General features: G+C 39.0%; 5 protein-coding genes across 5 annotated transcripts; 3 read left to right on the top strand and 2 right to left on the bottom strand.

The window, feature by feature from the left end:
• The first annotated feature begins 656 nt into the window (after window positions 1–656).
• LOC17897239 (probable LRR receptor-like serine/threonine-protein kinase At1g06840) lies at window positions 657–6,397 on the top strand. Its single transcript, XM_006306637.2, has 20 exons — window positions 657–1,045; window positions 1,158–1,308; window positions 1,421–1,492; window positions 1,573–1,644; window positions 1,748–1,891; window positions 2,000–2,071; window positions 2,215–2,286; window positions 2,403–2,477; window positions 2,740–2,808; window positions 2,908–2,976; window positions 3,116–3,187; window positions 3,306–3,392; window positions 3,504–3,572; window positions 3,771–4,273; window positions 4,411–4,569; window positions 4,693–4,976; window positions 5,060–5,111; window positions 5,326–5,576; window positions 5,655–5,789; window positions 5,870–6,397. The coding sequence occupies exons 1-20, from the start codon at window positions 940–942 to the stop codon at window positions 6,209–6,211; spliced, it is 2,856 nt and encodes a 951-aa protein (XP_006306699.1). The 5' UTR covers window positions 657–939; the 3' UTR covers window positions 6,212–6,397.
• Window positions 6,398–6,413: 16 nt separating this feature from the next.
• Window positions 6,414–7,164, bottom strand: LOC17899391 (monothiol glutaredoxin-S11). The gene has a single exon (XM_006304520.2). The coding sequence runs from the start codon at window positions 6,917–6,919 to the stop codon at window positions 6,620–6,622; it is 300 nt and encodes a 99-aa protein (XP_006304582.1). The 5' UTR covers window positions 6,920–7,164; the 3' UTR covers window positions 6,414–6,619.
• Window positions 7,165–7,850: 686 nt separating this feature from the next.
• LOC17899122 (prolycopene isomerase, chloroplastic) lies at window positions 7,851–11,657 on the top strand. The gene is made up of 13 exons (XM_006306989.2): window positions 7,851–8,415; window positions 8,533–8,739; window positions 8,815–8,914; window positions 9,072–9,154; window positions 9,253–9,309; window positions 9,390–9,542; window positions 9,640–9,718; window positions 9,820–9,968; window positions 10,053–10,187; window positions 10,353–10,466; window positions 10,619–10,729; window positions 10,830–10,938; window positions 11,031–11,657. Exons 1-13 carry the CDS (start codon window positions 7,990–7,992, stop codon window positions 11,102–11,104), a joined length of 1,797 nt encoding a protein of 598 aa, XP_006307051.1. The 5' UTR covers window positions 7,851–7,989; the 3' UTR covers window positions 11,105–11,657.
• A 208-nt stretch (window positions 11,658–11,865) lies between these two features.
• On the top strand, window positions 11,866–14,217 carry LOC17899572 (phospholipase A1-Igamma1, chloroplastic). The gene is made up of 2 exons (XM_006307222.2): window positions 11,866–13,331; window positions 13,900–14,217. Exons 1-2 carry the CDS (start codon window positions 12,046–12,048, stop codon window positions 14,138–14,140), a joined length of 1,527 nt encoding a protein of 508 aa, XP_006307284.1. The 5' UTR covers window positions 11,866–12,045; the 3' UTR covers window positions 14,141–14,217.
• On the bottom strand, window positions 14,075–15,912 carry LOC17898265 (DNA-directed RNA polymerase III subunit RPC8). Its single transcript, XM_006305853.2, has 9 exons — window positions 15,770–15,912; window positions 15,546–15,667; window positions 15,345–15,440; window positions 15,127–15,214; window positions 14,871–14,955; window positions 14,678–14,741; window positions 14,503–14,592; window positions 14,308–14,375; window positions 14,075–14,171 (listed from the first exon to the last, which is right to left on the bottom strand). Exons 2-8 carry the CDS (start codon window positions 15,654–15,656, stop codon window positions 14,310–14,312), a joined length of 600 nt encoding a protein of 199 aa, XP_006305915.1. The 5' UTR covers window positions 15,657–15,667; window positions 15,770–15,912; the 3' UTR covers window positions 14,075–14,171; window positions 14,308–14,309.
• Between the last annotated feature and the right edge of the window lie 770 nt (window positions 15,913–16,682).

Raw genomic sequence — 16,682 nt, 5'->3', positions numbered from 1 at the left:
TCATCATCACCTATATTTTATTATCACATAATGATTTTAGTTAGGAAACCCTCTATCCCTAATAATAACAATTCATGTGTATGCTTTGCTTTCTTTTCAAAATAATTCCCCCAAGATTGTCCTATTTCTTATTTAAGTAGTTTAATGCTAGCTTCTTTTGTTTCCATTTTTAGTTATTATTACTGCTATTTTTGTCCCTAGCTTTTCAATTCTTCGTCGCTATGTGTTTATTGCTTTCTAAGTTTCAATCATATTCCAAGTTTCAACGGTTTAGTATCTTCAGGGAACATAATGGTTACAACAGTTTTTTGGTCAAAAAAAAAAAAAAAATGGTTACAACAGTTTAATGCGCTCTTAGAAATGAAATGAGTTAACCATTTTTCCAATAAAAGTCGTCTGTAAAATTTTGTGACTTCTAGTATCCGTGGTCGTGGAGACCAAAAATACGCGTAAGTACCACCCTTGTACTTTTCTCTTGTATATTATACATACTTTATTTACAAAATTAAATATCTGTAAAATTCATCGCACTTGGTAAATTTACCTACTGACATTAAAAAAAGGAAAAAGGATAGAAAGGTCAAAGGACAGGTCATAGATTAGAAGGAATGATTAATGATTAAAGAAAGGAAAATAAAGCTAAGTAATGGTTTTTTTTTACGGAAGAAGAAGAAGAAGGTGCAGTAATGGCGGCGGCGAAAGTTACATTTTTGATGACGCTCCGTCGGTCTCATCCACTACTGCCTGAAATTGTCAAACAAAGAAAATGTCGTATCACCACTCTTCAATGCTCCCACCGAACTCGAACCACTTCCCTCTTTCTTTCTCTTCTTCACTATCTTACTTGTTCGTCTCCTTTTCCTTTTAACTCTCTCTTTCTCTCTCTCTCTCTCTCTCTTTTGTTTGTTTTCCTGGGTCTCCTCTGTTTCCTCTCTCGATATGTTTCCCAACCATGTCTCTTGTCTCCTTCCTCTGCTTTTCGTCTTCTTCCTTTGTTGCTCGTCTTCTACTTTTGCTCAAGACGACATCACCAATCCCGTCGAAGGTTTCCTCTTCTTCTAATCTGCCTTCTCTCTGGGTTGGATCTTCTTCAACCAATTTGTGTTCAGCTGATTTGGTACTGATCGTTGATGTGTTTTTTTTTTTTATGGATTCAGTGAGGGCTTTGCGAGTGATCAAAGACAGTCTGAACGATCCCGTTCATAGATTGAGAAATTGGAAGCATGGAGACCCGTGCAATTCGAATTGGACTGGTGTTGTCTGCTTCAATTCCTCTCTTGATGATGGTTATCTTCATATCAGCGAACTGTATTGTCTTCTTCACCCTTGCTCCTTTTTAAAAAACACAATTCTTGAGCATTTGTCTTGCTTGAGACTTGTTTTGAGTAGCTTGCTTTCTTTCTTTTTTTTTTACTTGAAGGCAATTGTTCAGTATGAACCTCTCAGGAAACTTGTCCCCGGAGCTTGGCCGGTTGACTCGTCTTACCATCCTGTACGTGTTTTAAGGAATACGATACATTTACCCAATGATGTATTCAGTGATGAATAACTTTCTTTGTCCTCTAATGCCAGGAGTTTCATGTGGAACAAGATCACCGGAAGTATACCAAAGGAAATTGGGAATATCAAGTCTTTAAAACTCTTGTAAGTCTTCGAGTTTCTTCTTGTTTACTTCCCTGCCTTATTTTTTTAGTCTTGGTTTACATTTGCTTGGCTTCTAACTTGGTGTGCTACTATCCTTTTCCAGGCTCTTGAATGGAAATCTCTTAACTGGAAACTTACCCGAGGAGCTTGGGTTTCTTCCAAACTTGGACAGAATACAGATTGATGAAAACCGTATATCAGGACCACTACCCAAATCGTTTGCAAACTTAAATAAAACAAAGCACTTGTGAGTTCTTTAATCATGTGTTCAGTTATTCATTGCTGTTTTGCTAATTGTAATTCCTGAATATGTTACATTTACTGCCTTTTTTTTCTCCATCTTATCTTTTCCCAGTCACATGAACAATAATTCAATTAGCGGGCAGATACCACCTGAGCTTGGAAGCCTACCATCAATTGTTCACATGTGAGTTGGTAGCATTAACAGGCTTAAATGATCTTATTTGATAAATGTTATGTTTTATACCTTATCTCAGGTTCTAAGTCTGTAGCATGCTACACACGCTTTACCTATTTAAATTTTATGAACACTACTTATTTTTCTTACAGCCTTCTTGACAACAACAACTTATCAGGCTATCTTCCTCCTGAGTTATCAAACATGCCAAATTTGCTTATCCTGTAAGTTCATGTCACGATTTTTTTTTCAATTTCCTTGGTCCTCTCACCATACGGACTGGTGAACCATGTATTTATTCTTTTCTTTTTCACCTTTTTCCTCGTGTTTATTTTGGCAGACAATTAGACAACAATCACTTTGATGGGACTACAATTCCGCAATCTTATGGAAACATGTCTAAACTTTTGAAGATGTAAGTTTAAGTTTCACAATGTATCTTGAACTCAAAGTCACTGAAGTGTGAGGCTGGACGAATTGTCATCCTCTTTTAATGCATTCGACAATTCTGGTTGAGAGTCATGCATTGGATTTGAACTAATCTGTGCATATCTTAAGCTCTCGAGATGGCAATCAACAGTATTCTGAGCTAATTAGGATAAAGCATTCTAAAGATATATGAGCATGCATTCTATGCTATGCTAACCAATGCATATTTTCTATCTGTCCACGGGCAGGAGTCTTAGGAACTGCAGCTTGCAAGGGCCAGTGCCTGATCTCAGCAGTATCCCGAAACTTGGTTATTTGTAAGTCTTTCAACTTATGTAGCCGCTTCCTTATATAATCCTGCAACTACCTTGGCAAATTAATATCATCTGTTTCTAATCGTTCGACATGAATTCCAGGGACCTAAGTCGAAATCAGTTAAATGGATCTATACCTACAGGGAAGCTCTCTGATAGTATCACAACCATGTAAACTTTTAGTGCTTTACATAATTCTTGCCTTTGTTTTAATCCGCGATATGCATTGTGATTAGTATTCTTTATTTTTATTTTTTGGTTGGAAATGATGTGCTTCTAACTTTGTTATCTTCTGATGAAAATACTACAGCGATCTGTCCGATAACAACCTAACTGGAACCATTCCAACAAATTTCTCAGGCCTTCCACGGCTTCAAAAGTTGTAAGTGTGTTTGATTGGTGTATTGAGCTTTTTAGTTTCTGAGATACTGTTGTTGTTTCTATCATTTTTTAATGAATATGTATGATGGTTTTTTTAATTTTTCTACCTAATGTGACAGGTCGCTTGCAAACAATGATCTAAGTGGTTCGATTCCCTCTAGAATATGGCAAGAAAGAGAGCTGAACTCAACCGAGACTATTATTGTGTATGACTGTAACAATAACAATCATATCTCTTTTCCTTTTACCTACCAGCATGTTCCAACTTTCTTTATATCATCTCTTGATGTCTGTCAGTTCCTTTATGTTTTTTTCAGGGATCTGCGGAACAATAGGTTTTCAAATATTTCTGGCAGATCCGACCTTCGCCCAAATGTGACCATATGGTTTGCTTCTGCGCTTTCCTATTTCTCTTTATTAGGTGCCCATGCATACTTATTGTGCTTTGCATATCATTCTAGCTACTAAATGATGTACATAACATCTTCTTTTTTGTTTGCTCATTCTAAATTGTAATAAACTCCTTCCTTCCCTCAGATTACTGTTCATTTTTCTTGTATCATTTGACGTTGTTTGTTTTCCAGGCTTCAGGGGAATCCGTTATGCTCAGATGGAAATCTGCTTCGTTTATGTGGACCTCTAACTGAGGAAGACAATAATCAGGGTCCAACCAATTCTTCTTCTACGACTTGTTCTGACTGCCCACCCCCTTATGAATTTTCACCAGAACCTCTTAGACGGTGCTTTTGTGCTGCTCCTCTACTTGTTGGATATCGGTTGAAAAGTCCTGGTTTCTCAGATTTTCTTCCTTACAAATCCGAATTTCAGCAATATATCACCTCTGGTCTTGGTTTGAATCTGTATCAGCTGCGCCTTGACTCATTCCAGTGGCAAAAAGGACCTAGACTTCGAATGTACTTGAAGTTCTTTCCTGTTTTTGGTTCAAATGCCAACAATTCCTTCATATTTAACCGCAGCGAGGTTCGGCGGATAAGGGCCATGTTCACTGGATGGAATATCCGAGACGAAGATCTGTTTGGTCCTTATGAGCTTATGAATTTCACATTGTTAGATGTCTACAGAGATGGTTAGTAGCAGAGTATTCGTCCTCTGATATTTATTTCAATCCAAAACTTGGTTAGAGTACAAGTAAACAAATTGATACAACTTTTGCATAGTTGAGCTTTGTGTTTGACTGTCATGTTTTTTTTATTTGTTTTGTAGTGTTTCCTTCAGCTTCGTCATCTGGTTTAAGTAAGGGTGCAGTTGCGGGAATTGTTCTTGGTTCAGCTGCTGTTGCAGTTACGCTAACCGCTATTATTGCCCTTATCATTATGAGGAAGCGTATGAAAGGATACAATGCGGTTGCTAGAAGAAAGCGATGTAAGCATTTTATTGTGGACGCCACTATGTTTCGGAGTATATTATTTATCGGAATTGTGTATTAGTAGTGGTCATATGTTGTTTTTGGTTTTGGTATTACAATTTCTATTCATCCATGTGCAGCTTCCAAAGCTTCTTTGAAAATTGAAGGTGTAAAGAGCTTCAGTTATGCTGAGCTGGCTCTGGCTACGGACAATTTTAATAGTTCTACTCAAATTGGGCAAGGAGGTTATGGAAAGGTCTACAAAGGCACCCTTAGCAGTGGAACGGTTGTGGCAATTAAAAGAGCACAAGAGGGATCATTGCAGGGGGAGAGGGAGTTCCTTACTGAAATTGAATTGTTATCGAGATTGCATCATAGAAACCTTGTTTCTTTGCTTGGATTCTGCGATGAAGAAGGAGAACAGGTACTGATTTCCAAAACGCTCTTCTGCTTGAGGTCCAAAATCTTTATATGTTTCTCTTATTGCTTGTATTGCTACGCGGGCAGATGCTGGTTTATGAGTACATGGAAAATGGTACTTTGCGAGACAACATTTCAGGTATGTTCTGCTTCTTCACTGAATCATCTATAGTGCTGCTTGTTCTCTATGTGGATCAGGAAAGACTGCCCACTTTTCTTAATGTGGATGTCTTTGCATATGAAATATAAGCAGCATAGATGATTTTGTGTTCTGTTAATTTCCTGGTCTCATGGTATCTATTCCTCGTGAATAAAACGTGTTACGATTGATATACAAATTTGTGTTTTGGCAGTTAAATTGAAAGAGCCTCTAGACTTTGCTATGAGACTACGGATTGCTTTAGGTTCGGCCAAGGGAATATTGTATTTACACACAGAAGCTGATCCTCCGATATTTCATCGAGATATCAAAGCAAGCAATATATTGTTGGATTCCAGATTCACTGCAAAGGTTGCAGATTTTGGACTCTCAAGACTTGCCCCAGTGCCTGATATGGAAGGCATCTCACCTCATCACGTGTCTACTGTTGTAAAAGGAACTCCGGTATGTTCTCAATCCTGTGTTGCTTCTGTAAAAATTGTTTATCATATCATGACTGAGAATTATATTTTTGACTTGCAGGGTTACCTTGACCCGGAATATTTCTTGACTCATCAATTGACAGACAAAAGCGACGTATATAGTCTAGGTGTAGTGTTCTTAGAGCTATTAACAGGAATGCAGCCAATCACACATGGCAAGAACATAGTTCGTGAGGTAATGTTGATTACATGTTAAGAGCTTGCATTCTCTTCGTGACATTACCTGGAATTAATTGGAATGGTTGTTTCTTTCAGATCAACATTGCATATGAGTCTGGTTCGATACTGTCAGCCGTGGATAAGAGAATGAGCTCGGTTCCAGCTGAATGCCTTGAAAAGTTTGCAACTTTAGCGCTGGGATGCTGCAGAGAGGAGACGGATGCAAGGCCTTCAATGGCGGAAGTTGTAAGAGAACTGGAAATCATATGGGGACTGATGCCGGAATCTCAGGTAGCCAAAACAGCGGATATGTCTGAGACAATGACGCATCCATCAGCGTCATCGGATTCTTCAATCATGAAGCTTCCTTATTCATCAATGGATGTCTCTGGCTCTGACCTCGTCAGTGGAGTTGCTCCCTCCGTTTCACCTAGATAGCAACTTTCTAGACAACTTACAATGTTTCTTTGTATTATTACTTAGTGTGTTTTTGTACAGAAAAAACCAGTGATATATGTTGCAGAGAAGTTAATTTGTCTGGTTATGTGAGTTATTATGTAGCTATTCTGATTATTTTGTGCTTTGACTTGGATCATAATGGAGGTTGCATATGAATGAACAATATGTATTACCATCAGAATAGAATAAAAAGTTTCTACCGCGGAATTAATATGTAAAATCTTGCAATTATAAGTACGCTTTCCCAAGTCACACACGACCAAATAATAATACTAAAAAAAACAGATTACAAAGATTTGGCTCAACCTTGTTCCTTATTGAATTACATTCCCGTAGCTAATTAATTAATTAATATCATAAGTAAATCCTTAGAGTCACCTTTGTTGTTTAACATAGATATGGCTTCACTAGGGGAACAAGCGAGCTGCTAAGGTGCATGGACATAACTTCGTTGGTCGAACCAACGAGCTTGCCACCTATAAAGACGGCTGGGACCGGCTTTGAACACCCTAGTCTCATTAAAGCCTTCTCGATCTCTCGGCATTCAGGGTCCTTATCGATCTCGTGAATCTTAGGGCTAACCCCGAGATCTTGGAAGAGAACTTGAACCGCGTAGGACAAACAACAGGAGCTCTTGCTGAATATAACGACCCCTTTTTCGGAAGACATTCTCATAACTTTGTCCATTTTCTTGAATAAAGGGGAAGAAGAATGGATTGAAAGGAGTTGCTTGAGAGTCTAGTTGCTTGAGTCGCGTGCTATTTATAACATGAGCGAGGAAGAATGAGAATCCACATACAGAGATCACAAAAAGATACGTTGAAAATGTTCCCCTCCCCCCTAAGTCTCTATTAAAACAACTTTAATATATGAACAAGATGATTCGATGAGACCGAACCTTTTCTTCGGCAGCCTTTTGTTTTGATTGATTATTAAGGACCACGAAGGTACAAAGATGCGGTCTTAATTAACGATCCTCCTGCTAGTTGCTAAAAAGAGAGTGTCTATTTGAAGTTGAATTAATAGATAGATGCTTGATGCTTTTTGGACCAATTCATTTGATTTCTGCAGATTCTATTGGACATATGGAATCTTGGTGGACCAAACCAAACCAAACAAAAACCACTTGCATTCTACTTTTCATAGCTATTCAAACTTGGTTGGGTCTTAAAAAGGCAAAACCAAAAAAAACCACAGCTTTCTAGCCGTGATGAATTCACGTTGGTGTTTCTTTTGTGCAAAGCTTGTCAACAAATGTTAACCAAACTGAGAACAGTAAACTGAAGATGAAGAATGCGGATAATGGAGTTGAGAATCAGATTCACCACAAAATTTAGACCGAGCTTTTTTCAATCGTTTCTTTCGCGCCATATTTAATCTGATGAGAGAATCAACGACTGAGAGTTTACAAATAAATCTAATAGAAATAGGACAATCGAACGGTTAATAATCCCTGTTATAACAATGTTAACGGCTAAGATTTTTAATACTATCGAAAAAAACAAAGTTGTTTGTATAGTCTTGTCCGTAGTAGATTAGCTTATTTTGTTTTTTGTAGTTTCCCACTAGTGCGGGTTCAATCCTTTACCAATCATTTTTTTAATTTTAATTTTTCATATGATGGAAATAATCTCCGAATTTGGATAAAACCTGTTTGCCTAATCTAGCTGATGTTGCTGCTGATTTGATTTTGCTTTCTCTTGGTTTTGGGAATATCCAAGTTTTACAATCTAGTGAAGACGACGAACTTAGCTACCATGAATCTGTGTTTTCAAAGTCCCGTAGAGTGTGGTCATCGTAGTTCCTCCTTCTCCGCGTTGAAGACCTCGAATTTCGGGTGTTACAAACTGGGTTCTTCGAATTTAGGGTTTCATGTTCGAGTTTTTGAGAATCGGAAGACGAAGCAGCCTAAGGTTACGGTGAATTCTGTTTCTTCAAGTGCGGTTGGTACAGTAGAAAGGACGGAGAGAGATGAAAGAAGAGGAGGCGAGAGTGTGTACGACGCCATTGTCATCGGCTCTGGGATTGGAGGGTTGGTTGCTGCGACTCAGCTAGCTGTCAAAGAAGCTAGGGTTTTAGTTCTGGAGAAGTATTTGATTCCTGGTGGGAGCTCTGGCTATTACGAAAGAGAGGGATATACTTTTGATGTTGGCTCTTCTGTGATGTTTGGTTTCAGCGATAAGGTTGGTTTGTTTCTTTTCCATTCAAGAAGTTATGATATCACTAGTATTGAACACAAGTAGAGAGAGTCACTTGTTTTGTACTAAGTTGAAGTACTTGGTTTCATTTGAAGGGAACAGGGGAACCTGAACTTGATTACTCAGGCGTTGAAGGCAGTTGGCCGCAAGATGGAGGTTATACCTGATCCTACCACTGTCCATTTCCATCTTCCCAATGATCTCTCTGTTCGTATCCATAGAGAATACGATGACTTCATCGCTGAACTTACCAGCAAGTTTCCCCACGAAAAGGAAGGGATCCTTGGATTCTATGGCGACTGCTGGAAGGTCTGATGTGCTTTCTTTTGAACTTTTCACGAGTGTTGTTGTGCTATATATTTATATATTTTACAACTTGAACAGATCTTCAACTCATTGAACTCCCTGGAGCTTAAGTCACTAGAAGAGCCTATTTACCTTTTTGGACAGTTCTTTCAGAAACCGCTTGAATGCTTAACACTCGGTATTCATCTATATCTTCTGGAAAGAATTTGGACTCCTAAATCATGTTTGATGTGTGTCTTATAATTGATTGCTACGAGAGCATATACGTCTGCACTGATACACGCAGCAAAATATACTGACATGAATCTTGTTTTGTTATTTTCTGTGTTGTATAGCTTATTATTTGCCGCAAAATGCTGGGGCCATAGCTCGGAAGTACATAAAGGATCCTCAGCTATTGTCTTTCATTGATGCAGAGGTGAGCATTTTTTTCTTTTCTGAATCTTGACAAGTTTCTTTAACCAAATTTTATAATCAGAACGTAGCATAGTTATCACCCTTCATATTTGCCTGCAGTGTTTCATTGTGAGCACAGTCAATGCTCTACAGACGCCAATGATCAATGCAAGTATGGTAGGAGTCTTCTTTTGCCACTAAGTGTCTACTCGTGTTTCTATTTTGGTTCTTTTCTTTTCTTACATGTTCAAGGACAGGTTTTATGTGACAGGCACTACGGAGGAATTAACTACCCGGTTGGTGGCGTTGGTGGGATTGCCAAGTCTTTGGCAGAAGGACTTGTTGATCAGGGCAGTGACATACTCTACAAAGCTAATGTGAAAAGCATAATACTTGATGATGGAAAGGCTGTAAGTCTGTATGAGTCGTACTAAAGTTATACTTTTCCTTTGACTCTTTGGCATTCCTTTTTGGTTATGAAATCTTTTGCTGGACTTGAACTTTCAGGTCGGTGTTAGGCTAGCAGATGGAAGAGAAATTTTCGCCAAAACAATAATTTCAAATGCTACAAGATGGGATACATTTGGTAAGAGAAACAATGGCTTATTATTACCAATGGCTTATGTAACTGTTAAATAGGTGTTTTCTGTTGTAAGAATACTTCAACTTGTATTGTTGTTGCTTTAGGGAAGCTTTTAAAAGGAGAAAAACTTCCAAAAGAAGAAGAAAATTTCCAGAAAGTCTATGTCAAGGCTCCATCATTTCTTTCAATCCACATGGGTGTTAAAGCAAAGGTTCTCCCTCCAGATACAGATTGCCATCATTTTGTGCTAGAGGTTTGTTAGTTACTAATAAGATCTATTTCCTTGGCTGATTTGGAAGTATTCAATTGCAACTTTGTTCTCTTGTTGCATATGTAGGACGATTGGAAGAATCTAGAGGAGCCTTATGGTAGTATTTTCCTTAGCATTCCAACCATTCTTGATCCATCTTTGGCTCCAGATGGTCGACATATACTTCACATATTTACAACTTCCTCAATTGAGGATTGGGAGGTAAGGCTGATTTTAGAGGGGTGAGACTAAGCATGAAATATATATCTATTAGTGGAGCTACTAGTTTTAATTGCAATTTGTTCTCAGCATGAGAAACGTCATCTAGAATTGGCGTTGCTATGCCCATTTCTTATGACTTATTTTTCATCCAATTTTCGGTATTAGGGACTCCCTCCAAAAGAGTATGAAGCAAAAAAGGAAGAAGTGGCAGCTAGGATAATACAGAGGCTAGAGAAAAAGCTGTTTCCAGGGCTCAGTTCATCTATTACGTTTAAAGAGGTTAGGATTGTTCTTTAATCCCCCTACGATTTGCCATGGACATTGTATTAGTAGGTCTGCATGATATAATACATCTGAACCTGAGGTGCATGAGAGCAAGCCTATGCCTTATTTGGTATTTAGCCTGTCTATCTAAACGTTTTTTGAGGCAGGTGGGAACACCAAGGACACACAGACGATTTCTTGCTAGGGATAAGGGAACTTATGGGCCAATGCCGAGAGGAACCCCAAAAGGTTTATTAGGCATGCCGTTCAATACAACGGTAAGCCAACGAATGATATAGAGATAGCTAACATCAGGATTAGGATAGTTCTGCTGGTGAATGGTTTGGCTAATGAAAGAATGGTTTGACGAAATAATAGGCTATTGATGGTCTATACTGCGTGGGGGATAGCTGCTTTCCTGGTCAGGGAGTTATAGCTGTGGCATTTTCAGGAGTGATGTGTGCTCATCGGGTAGCTGCTGATATTGGTGAGAAAAGGCATATTTTTACAATATGTTGAATAGACTGGTTGATTACCTATGTGCAGAAGAAACACTCACTTTCGTGGTTTGATTGTTAGGGCTTGAGAAGAAATCACGGGTACTTGATGTTGGCCTTCTTGGTTTACTTGGTTGGCTAAGGACACTCGCATAAATCTAGTGATTGGTTATACTTGCCTTGTACGTACAACGCCTAATTTGAAAGAGAGAGACAGAGATCACAATTCAATGAAAATGTTCCCGGTCGGTAAGATTCGATGAGACCGAAACTTGCTGTCTCAACGATCCTCCTACTAGTTGCTAAAAAGTAAAAAGAGAGTCCATTGAATTTATGCTTTTGGACCTTTGATTTGTGCTGCCGATATTGAGAATAACAGGGCCCTGGAGTTTTTGGTGAACCAATGTGCAATGAGGACCCACTTGCAACCACTCGGGCCGAGTAAATAATCTGTAATGAGAAATAGTACCCAATATTCCAATCTGAGAACGTGCTCACTTTTAGAATTATTCAGAGGCCGTAAGATTAACCGGAGGCAAATGAGTGATCCTTGTGCTTAAGGTGTGATTAGTTTGGAGGCAAAAGAGAGACCCATATATGTGCTAAAGGTGTTTGTATTCTGGGTTAGCAATTGTACCAAATAACGGTGATGGATAGAAGTCATAATAAAACATTAACTTATTATTAATAGATGGAATATTAAAAAGCATCTTTGAGATTTTTTCTTCGATCACATTCTCATTCCATTCCACAAATGCGTCATCTTCTTCTTTTATTATTATGTTTTCTCTGTGATGTGATTGGAGATAAATTTCGGTCTTAATTTCGTGATATAGATGAATGATGTAATGCAACGAGAGGATATAATGACAAGAAACAGAAATAGATGTTGAGTGTAGGACAGTGTATTAATAAATTATTGTATGTTAAGTTCAACGTATCTGTACTAATGTGAAAATGATCCTGTACATTACATACGCATGTTGCATGAGCATGATTTTTATATGATTGTTTTGTTTGTTTACACACGTATAAAAGGAGGGTGCAATTAAATTATCGTTACGACTCTCTGAAAGTCATCAATCAAGCTTTCAACAATGGCGACCATTCCCTCCCACCATTACCTTCGTCTTCCTCATCCTATCAACCAAAAAACTCAGCACTCTCTTTCTCTTAAACCTCACTCTACTCATATTACTACTTTTCAGACGATGAGGGCTATCTCAAGAACCAACGATGAGGCTTCTGTATCTTCAAGGGTCGAGCCTGAAAGCTATGAGCTGACCACTGCGGAGCATATTCGCCGGCGGGACAGCGATGCGAAAGAATCCAAGAGTTTGAGAGACACGTGGCGGAAGATCCAAGGGGAAGATAATTGGGCCGGGTTATTGGATCCCATGGACCCGGTTCTGCGATCCGAGCTTATCCGGTACGGGGAAATGGCCCAGGCCTGTTACGACGCCTTCGACTTCGATCCATTTTCAAGGTACTGCGGGAGCTGCAGGTTCACGCGCCGTCACCTCTTCGAATCCCTCGGGATAATCGATTCCGGCTACGAGGTGGCGCGTTATCTCTACGCGACGTCGAACATCAACCTCCCGAACTTCTTCTCGAAATCGAGATGGTCCAAGGTGTGGAGCAAGAACGCCAATTGGATGGGATACGTGGCGGTTTCCGACGACGAAGAAGCCTCGCGCCCTCGACTCGGACGCCGTGATATCGCGATCGCATGGAGAGGAACCGTCACGCGGCTCGAGTGGATAGCGGATCTCAAGGATTTCCTCAAACCGGTATCCGGAAACGGAATCCGGTGCCCAGACCCGGCCGTCAAAGTCGAATCCGGGTTCCTCGATCTCTACACTGACAAAGACACGTCCTGCAAGTTCTCGAAATTCTCGGCGCGCGAGCAGATTCTGACGGAAGTGAAGCGGCTGGTGGAGAGGTACGGAGACGAGGAAGGAGAAGATCTGAGCATCACCGTGACAGGACACAGCCTCGGCGGCGCATTGGCAGTGCTAAGCGCGTACGACGTGGCGGAGATGGGTCTGAACAGAACTAGGAAAGGAAAAGTGATACCCGTGACGGCGTTCACGTACGGAGGACCGCGCGTAGGGAACATCCGATTCAAGGAGAGGATAGAGGGATTGGGAGTGAAGGTGCTGAGGGTGGTGAACGAGCACGACGTGGTGGCCAAATCGCCGGGACTGTTTCTGAACGAGAGTGCGCCACACGCGCTAATGAAATTGGCGGGAGGATTGCCGTGGTGTTACTGCCACGTGGGAGAGAAGCTGCCGTTGGATCATCAGAACTCGCCGTTCCTTAAGCCTACCGTTGATCTTTCAACTGCTCATAACTTGGAAGCTCTCCTCCATCTCCTCGACGGGTCAGTCTTTTCTTCTTCTTTCCTTTTTTACTTCAAAAGTAATAATAATCTGACATTTTAAAAATACAATCACTTATTACTAATTTTGGTTTAAAGATCAGTTATATAGATAGTAAGATTTTAAAGAAATGTTCTTTAACACACAAAAATAAAAATCAGCTGATAATTAGAGAGAAGTTGGACAGAAACTTCGGACTCTCTTTTTTTTTTTTTTTCTTTAGGAGACAAAGTCTCAGTGTATCTTTTGAGTTTTGATAATTTCACATTTTCCAACGACCTTGTAATTAATACAGTATGATCTTAAAAATAAAATTGCTTCACAAAAATGCGGGTGTGGACTTTAGGATAGGAGTTAATTAATGATCTTAGTCAACCTGATATACGTGTCACTGCTTTAGTGTGTGGATAAAGAGAGTTGTGCTTTGATGTTTACGTGACTTTTTTTTTTCTTCTTATGTTTACGTGACTTTGGAGCACAATATTAATAATAAAATGACTTGACGACTCTGGATATGGAGAGTGTATAAAATGTTTCTGGCAAATGAAATTGAGGAGAAAGAAAATACAGGTATCATGGGAAAGGACAGAGATTTGTGTTATCAAGTGGGAGAGATCCAGCGTTAGTGAACAAAGCATCTGATTTTTTGAAAGACCATTTCATGGTACCTCCTTATTGGCGCCAAGACGCTAATAAAGGAATGGTCAAGAACACTGATGGCCGTTGGATTCAACCTGATCGCATCCGTGCAGAGGATCACCACGCTCCTGACATCCATCTTCTTCTCACCCAACTCCATCATCCATCATAATATTTCTTTTTGTAATTCTACTTTTGCATCACTGTTTTTTCACATTACAGGGAAACAAATAAACTAGTTTGCAGAGATTTGTAGTTTTCATCAAAATTGGAGGAGGAATCATCTGATATATATATATATATATATATATGCATAGACTCGGTGTCTCAGACTCTCACTCTTATTCAAGCTCGTCAAAAGAATCCCACCAAGAAACAAGACCTAAACCGTCATCATCTATATTCCCCTGCACAATTCACAACATTCATTGATTACTGGACCAAAAAGGGGACAACCAAAACAAATACAACCTACGTGGTCTTGTTATTATTATGCAAAATACAACTGGGGAAGTCTTTGAGAATGAAACTTACTGTGATCACCATAGGAGCAAAAGGCTTTGCATCCTCTGCTCGCTCAATTGGAACTGATGGATAGCTGATGCCCTCAACTCGAAACTTGATCTGCCATTTCCAATGCTACGTTACACAAGAGACCATTTTCGAAAGTTTAGACTTTAAAAGAGCAACTGAGGAACCAAAAGTTAACCTGACAGGAATCATCGATAATATACTCTTGTCCTTCAAATACCCACACCCATCTCATTTGCTTCCTGTTAACCAAAAAACACTAAAAAATCTGTGATCCAGTGAAATATACAGATGTATGCAGGTACAAGATCCTACTCATAGTTGAAGAGCTATAAATATTCCATGAAGTGCAGGACACAAATTTCCTTTACCTGTTATAAGGGTCAGGCTCACAGCGGTTAGGTGTCGGTATAAGTGGAACTGGCACATAAATGTCCTCAAAGAATCCAAGTGTTACTGCCAAAGCATAAATTTCAAAGATTAACAACAGCCATAAATTTCAAAGCATAAGCTGTCTTATAAGTAGCCAATACCAAAGAGAGACTAACAACGCATTAGAGTAACAAGATGTAGATAGTGCACAACATTACAACTCTTCCAGGGAATTTGGTAAACTATAGTACTCACAGCGCAAACCATTGGTGTCAGATTCTTTGAACTTTGCAGCGATGACCTCACCAACAAATGGACGAAAGACAACAATTCTAAAAACTACCTAAAATCACAAGACAAACAAAAAATTAACAACACAACAAAGCATTCCAGAAGAAGAGAAAGAGCAAAAAAGACCAAATTGATCAGATAAAAGGGAGAGAGATGAGAAAAGATCCGTGATTTGAAAATACCTTATAAGTGGCAGCACCATCACCGGGTAAAACAATCCCTCCTTCAATTGATTTAATGTCGTAAACAGATACACAAAGCCCTAAATCTACTAAAACCTTTAACAACAACACATATCCACTTTGATAAAATTAGCCAGTGTGTGTCTAAAACAAGCAGACAGTGGAACATACAAGAATAGACAAAGGGGGCAATGAGCAAACCTTGTCCAAGAACACATTCTGAAGCACTGACTTAATGGCATCTTCGAGTGGGAGGTTAAGTAGATGCGGAGGCACTCTTAGTGAATGTTCGAGCTCGCTGAGATAGAACATTTCTTCAAATCCTTCGAAGTTTAAATTCAAAAGTCAAGCAGATGTATCGAAACAAAAAAAATAATAATAATAATAATCAAAGAAGTAGGAAATTATCTAAAATCGAACAATACCTAAACCACAGAAGACGTGATGGAACTTCGATGGTGAAGAATACGAAGACTAGGCAGAAATTTGAGAATATATGTATGTATAGGGGGAAGAGAGAATCCGAGTCGATTGAGGAAGAAGAAGGAGCGAGCAAGGAGACGGGGAGAGGAGAGAGATTTTACGAACCCGATTTAGGGTTTAGTTCATGTTATAATTACAACAAACCGATTACAAACAAACTGATCGGTTCGTCCAAACCGACTGAATAAAGTAAATTTTAAGTCGTATTAAAATTTTCCACAATTTAAACTATTTAAAAAATTTATATAAAAAAAAAATTTATTTAAGTTTTTAAAAAAAATTATGTTGTTTAACGTAACAGTGAAACACTCTTCTGACTTTTTTTTTTTATCGTTATCCTAGAATGAAGCAAATCAGTTTGTGTAATAAACCATTATCGGTTGGCTCAAGACAGAGAGAGGATGGGGGAGAAATCAATCAACAACCACGAAACTGATATGATGGAATGAACTCACGGGCCACGGCTTGCTTTACTTTACTTCAACGTTGGATCTTACAACATACATGTATTATGATGATTCTCTCTCTCAAGAACTAGAAGAGAACTTGATTTATTACAAAGTAAAAAGGATGAAAGGATTTAGATCTTGTGTGTTTGGTTCTCGGTTTTCGAATTCAGACAAGAAGAGTAAATAAGAAGAAGAAGAGAGTATCAACCTTAGTTTGGTTGTTACCTTTGCTTGGACGAGTTTGGTGTATTTTCTATTTATACTACATAGTGACAGTGTATATATGATTTGGGCTATCTCAGCTGTTACTTTTGCTTTTTACTGCTCACAAGTTGCAACGGTCATATTTACTGGCTTACGATTATATCAAAGAGGTGTGAGAGAAATATGAGACAGGTGAACCATC

The sequence above is a fragment of the Capsella rubella genome, unplaced genomic scaffold (genome assembly GCF_000375325.1).
Source record: "Capsella rubella cultivar Monte Gargano unplaced genomic scaffold, Caprub1_0 scaffold_1, whole genome shotgun sequence".
Lineage (NCBI taxonomy): Eukaryota > Viridiplantae > Streptophyta > Magnoliopsida > Brassicales > Brassicaceae > Capsella > Capsella rubella.
The sequence above is the reverse complement of the archived record's forward strand: the minus strand, read 5'-3'. Positions and strand labels throughout refer to the sequence as shown.

Coding starts and splice junctions, on each gene's coding strand:
- LOC17899391 (XM_006304520.2), bottom strand. CDS start 6,919: ATGGACAAAGTTATGAGAATGTCTTCCGAAAAAGGGGTCGTTATATTC.
- LOC17899122 (XM_006306989.2), top strand. CDS start 7,990: ATGAATCTGTGTTTTCAAAGTCCCGTAGAGTGTGGTCATCGTAGTTCC. Junction 9,719..9,819: donor TACAAGATGGGATACATTTG/GTAAGAGAAACA, acceptor TTGTTGCTTTAG/GGAAGCTTTTAAAAGGAGAA. Junction 10,467..10,618: donor CATCTATTACGTTTAAAGAG/GTTAGGATTGTT, acceptor TTTTTGAGGCAG/GTGGGAACACCAAGGACACA.
- LOC17898265 (XM_006305853.2), bottom strand. CDS start 15,656: ATGTTCTATCTCAGCGAGCTCGAACATTCACTAAGAGTGCCTCCGCAT. Junction 14,742..14,870: donor GAGCCTGACCCTTATAACAG/GTAAAGGAAATT, acceptor TTTGGTTAACAG/GAAGCAAATGAGATGGGTGT. Junction 14,376..14,502: donor TTGCTCCTATGGTGATCACA/GTAAGTTTCATT, acceptor TGAATTGTGCAG/GGGAATATAGATGATGACGG.
- LOC17899572 (XM_006307222.2), top strand. CDS start 12,046: ATGGCGACCATTCCCTCCCACCATTACCTTCGTCTTCCTCATCCTATC. Junction 13,332..13,899: donor CTCCTCCATCTCCTCGACGG/GTCAGTCTTTTC, acceptor AAGAAAATACAG/GTATCATGGGAAAGGACAGA.
- LOC17897239 (XM_006306637.2), top strand. CDS start 940: ATGTTTCCCAACCATGTCTCTTGTCTCCTTCCTCTGCTTTTCGTCTTC. Junction 1,309..1,420: donor TATCTTCATATCAGCGAACT/GTATTGTCTTCT, acceptor TTTTACTTGAAG/GCAATTGTTCAGTATGAACC. Junction 2,809..2,907: donor ATCCCGAAACTTGGTTATTT/GTAAGTCTTTCA, acceptor CATGAATTCCAG/GGACCTAAGTCGAAATCAGT.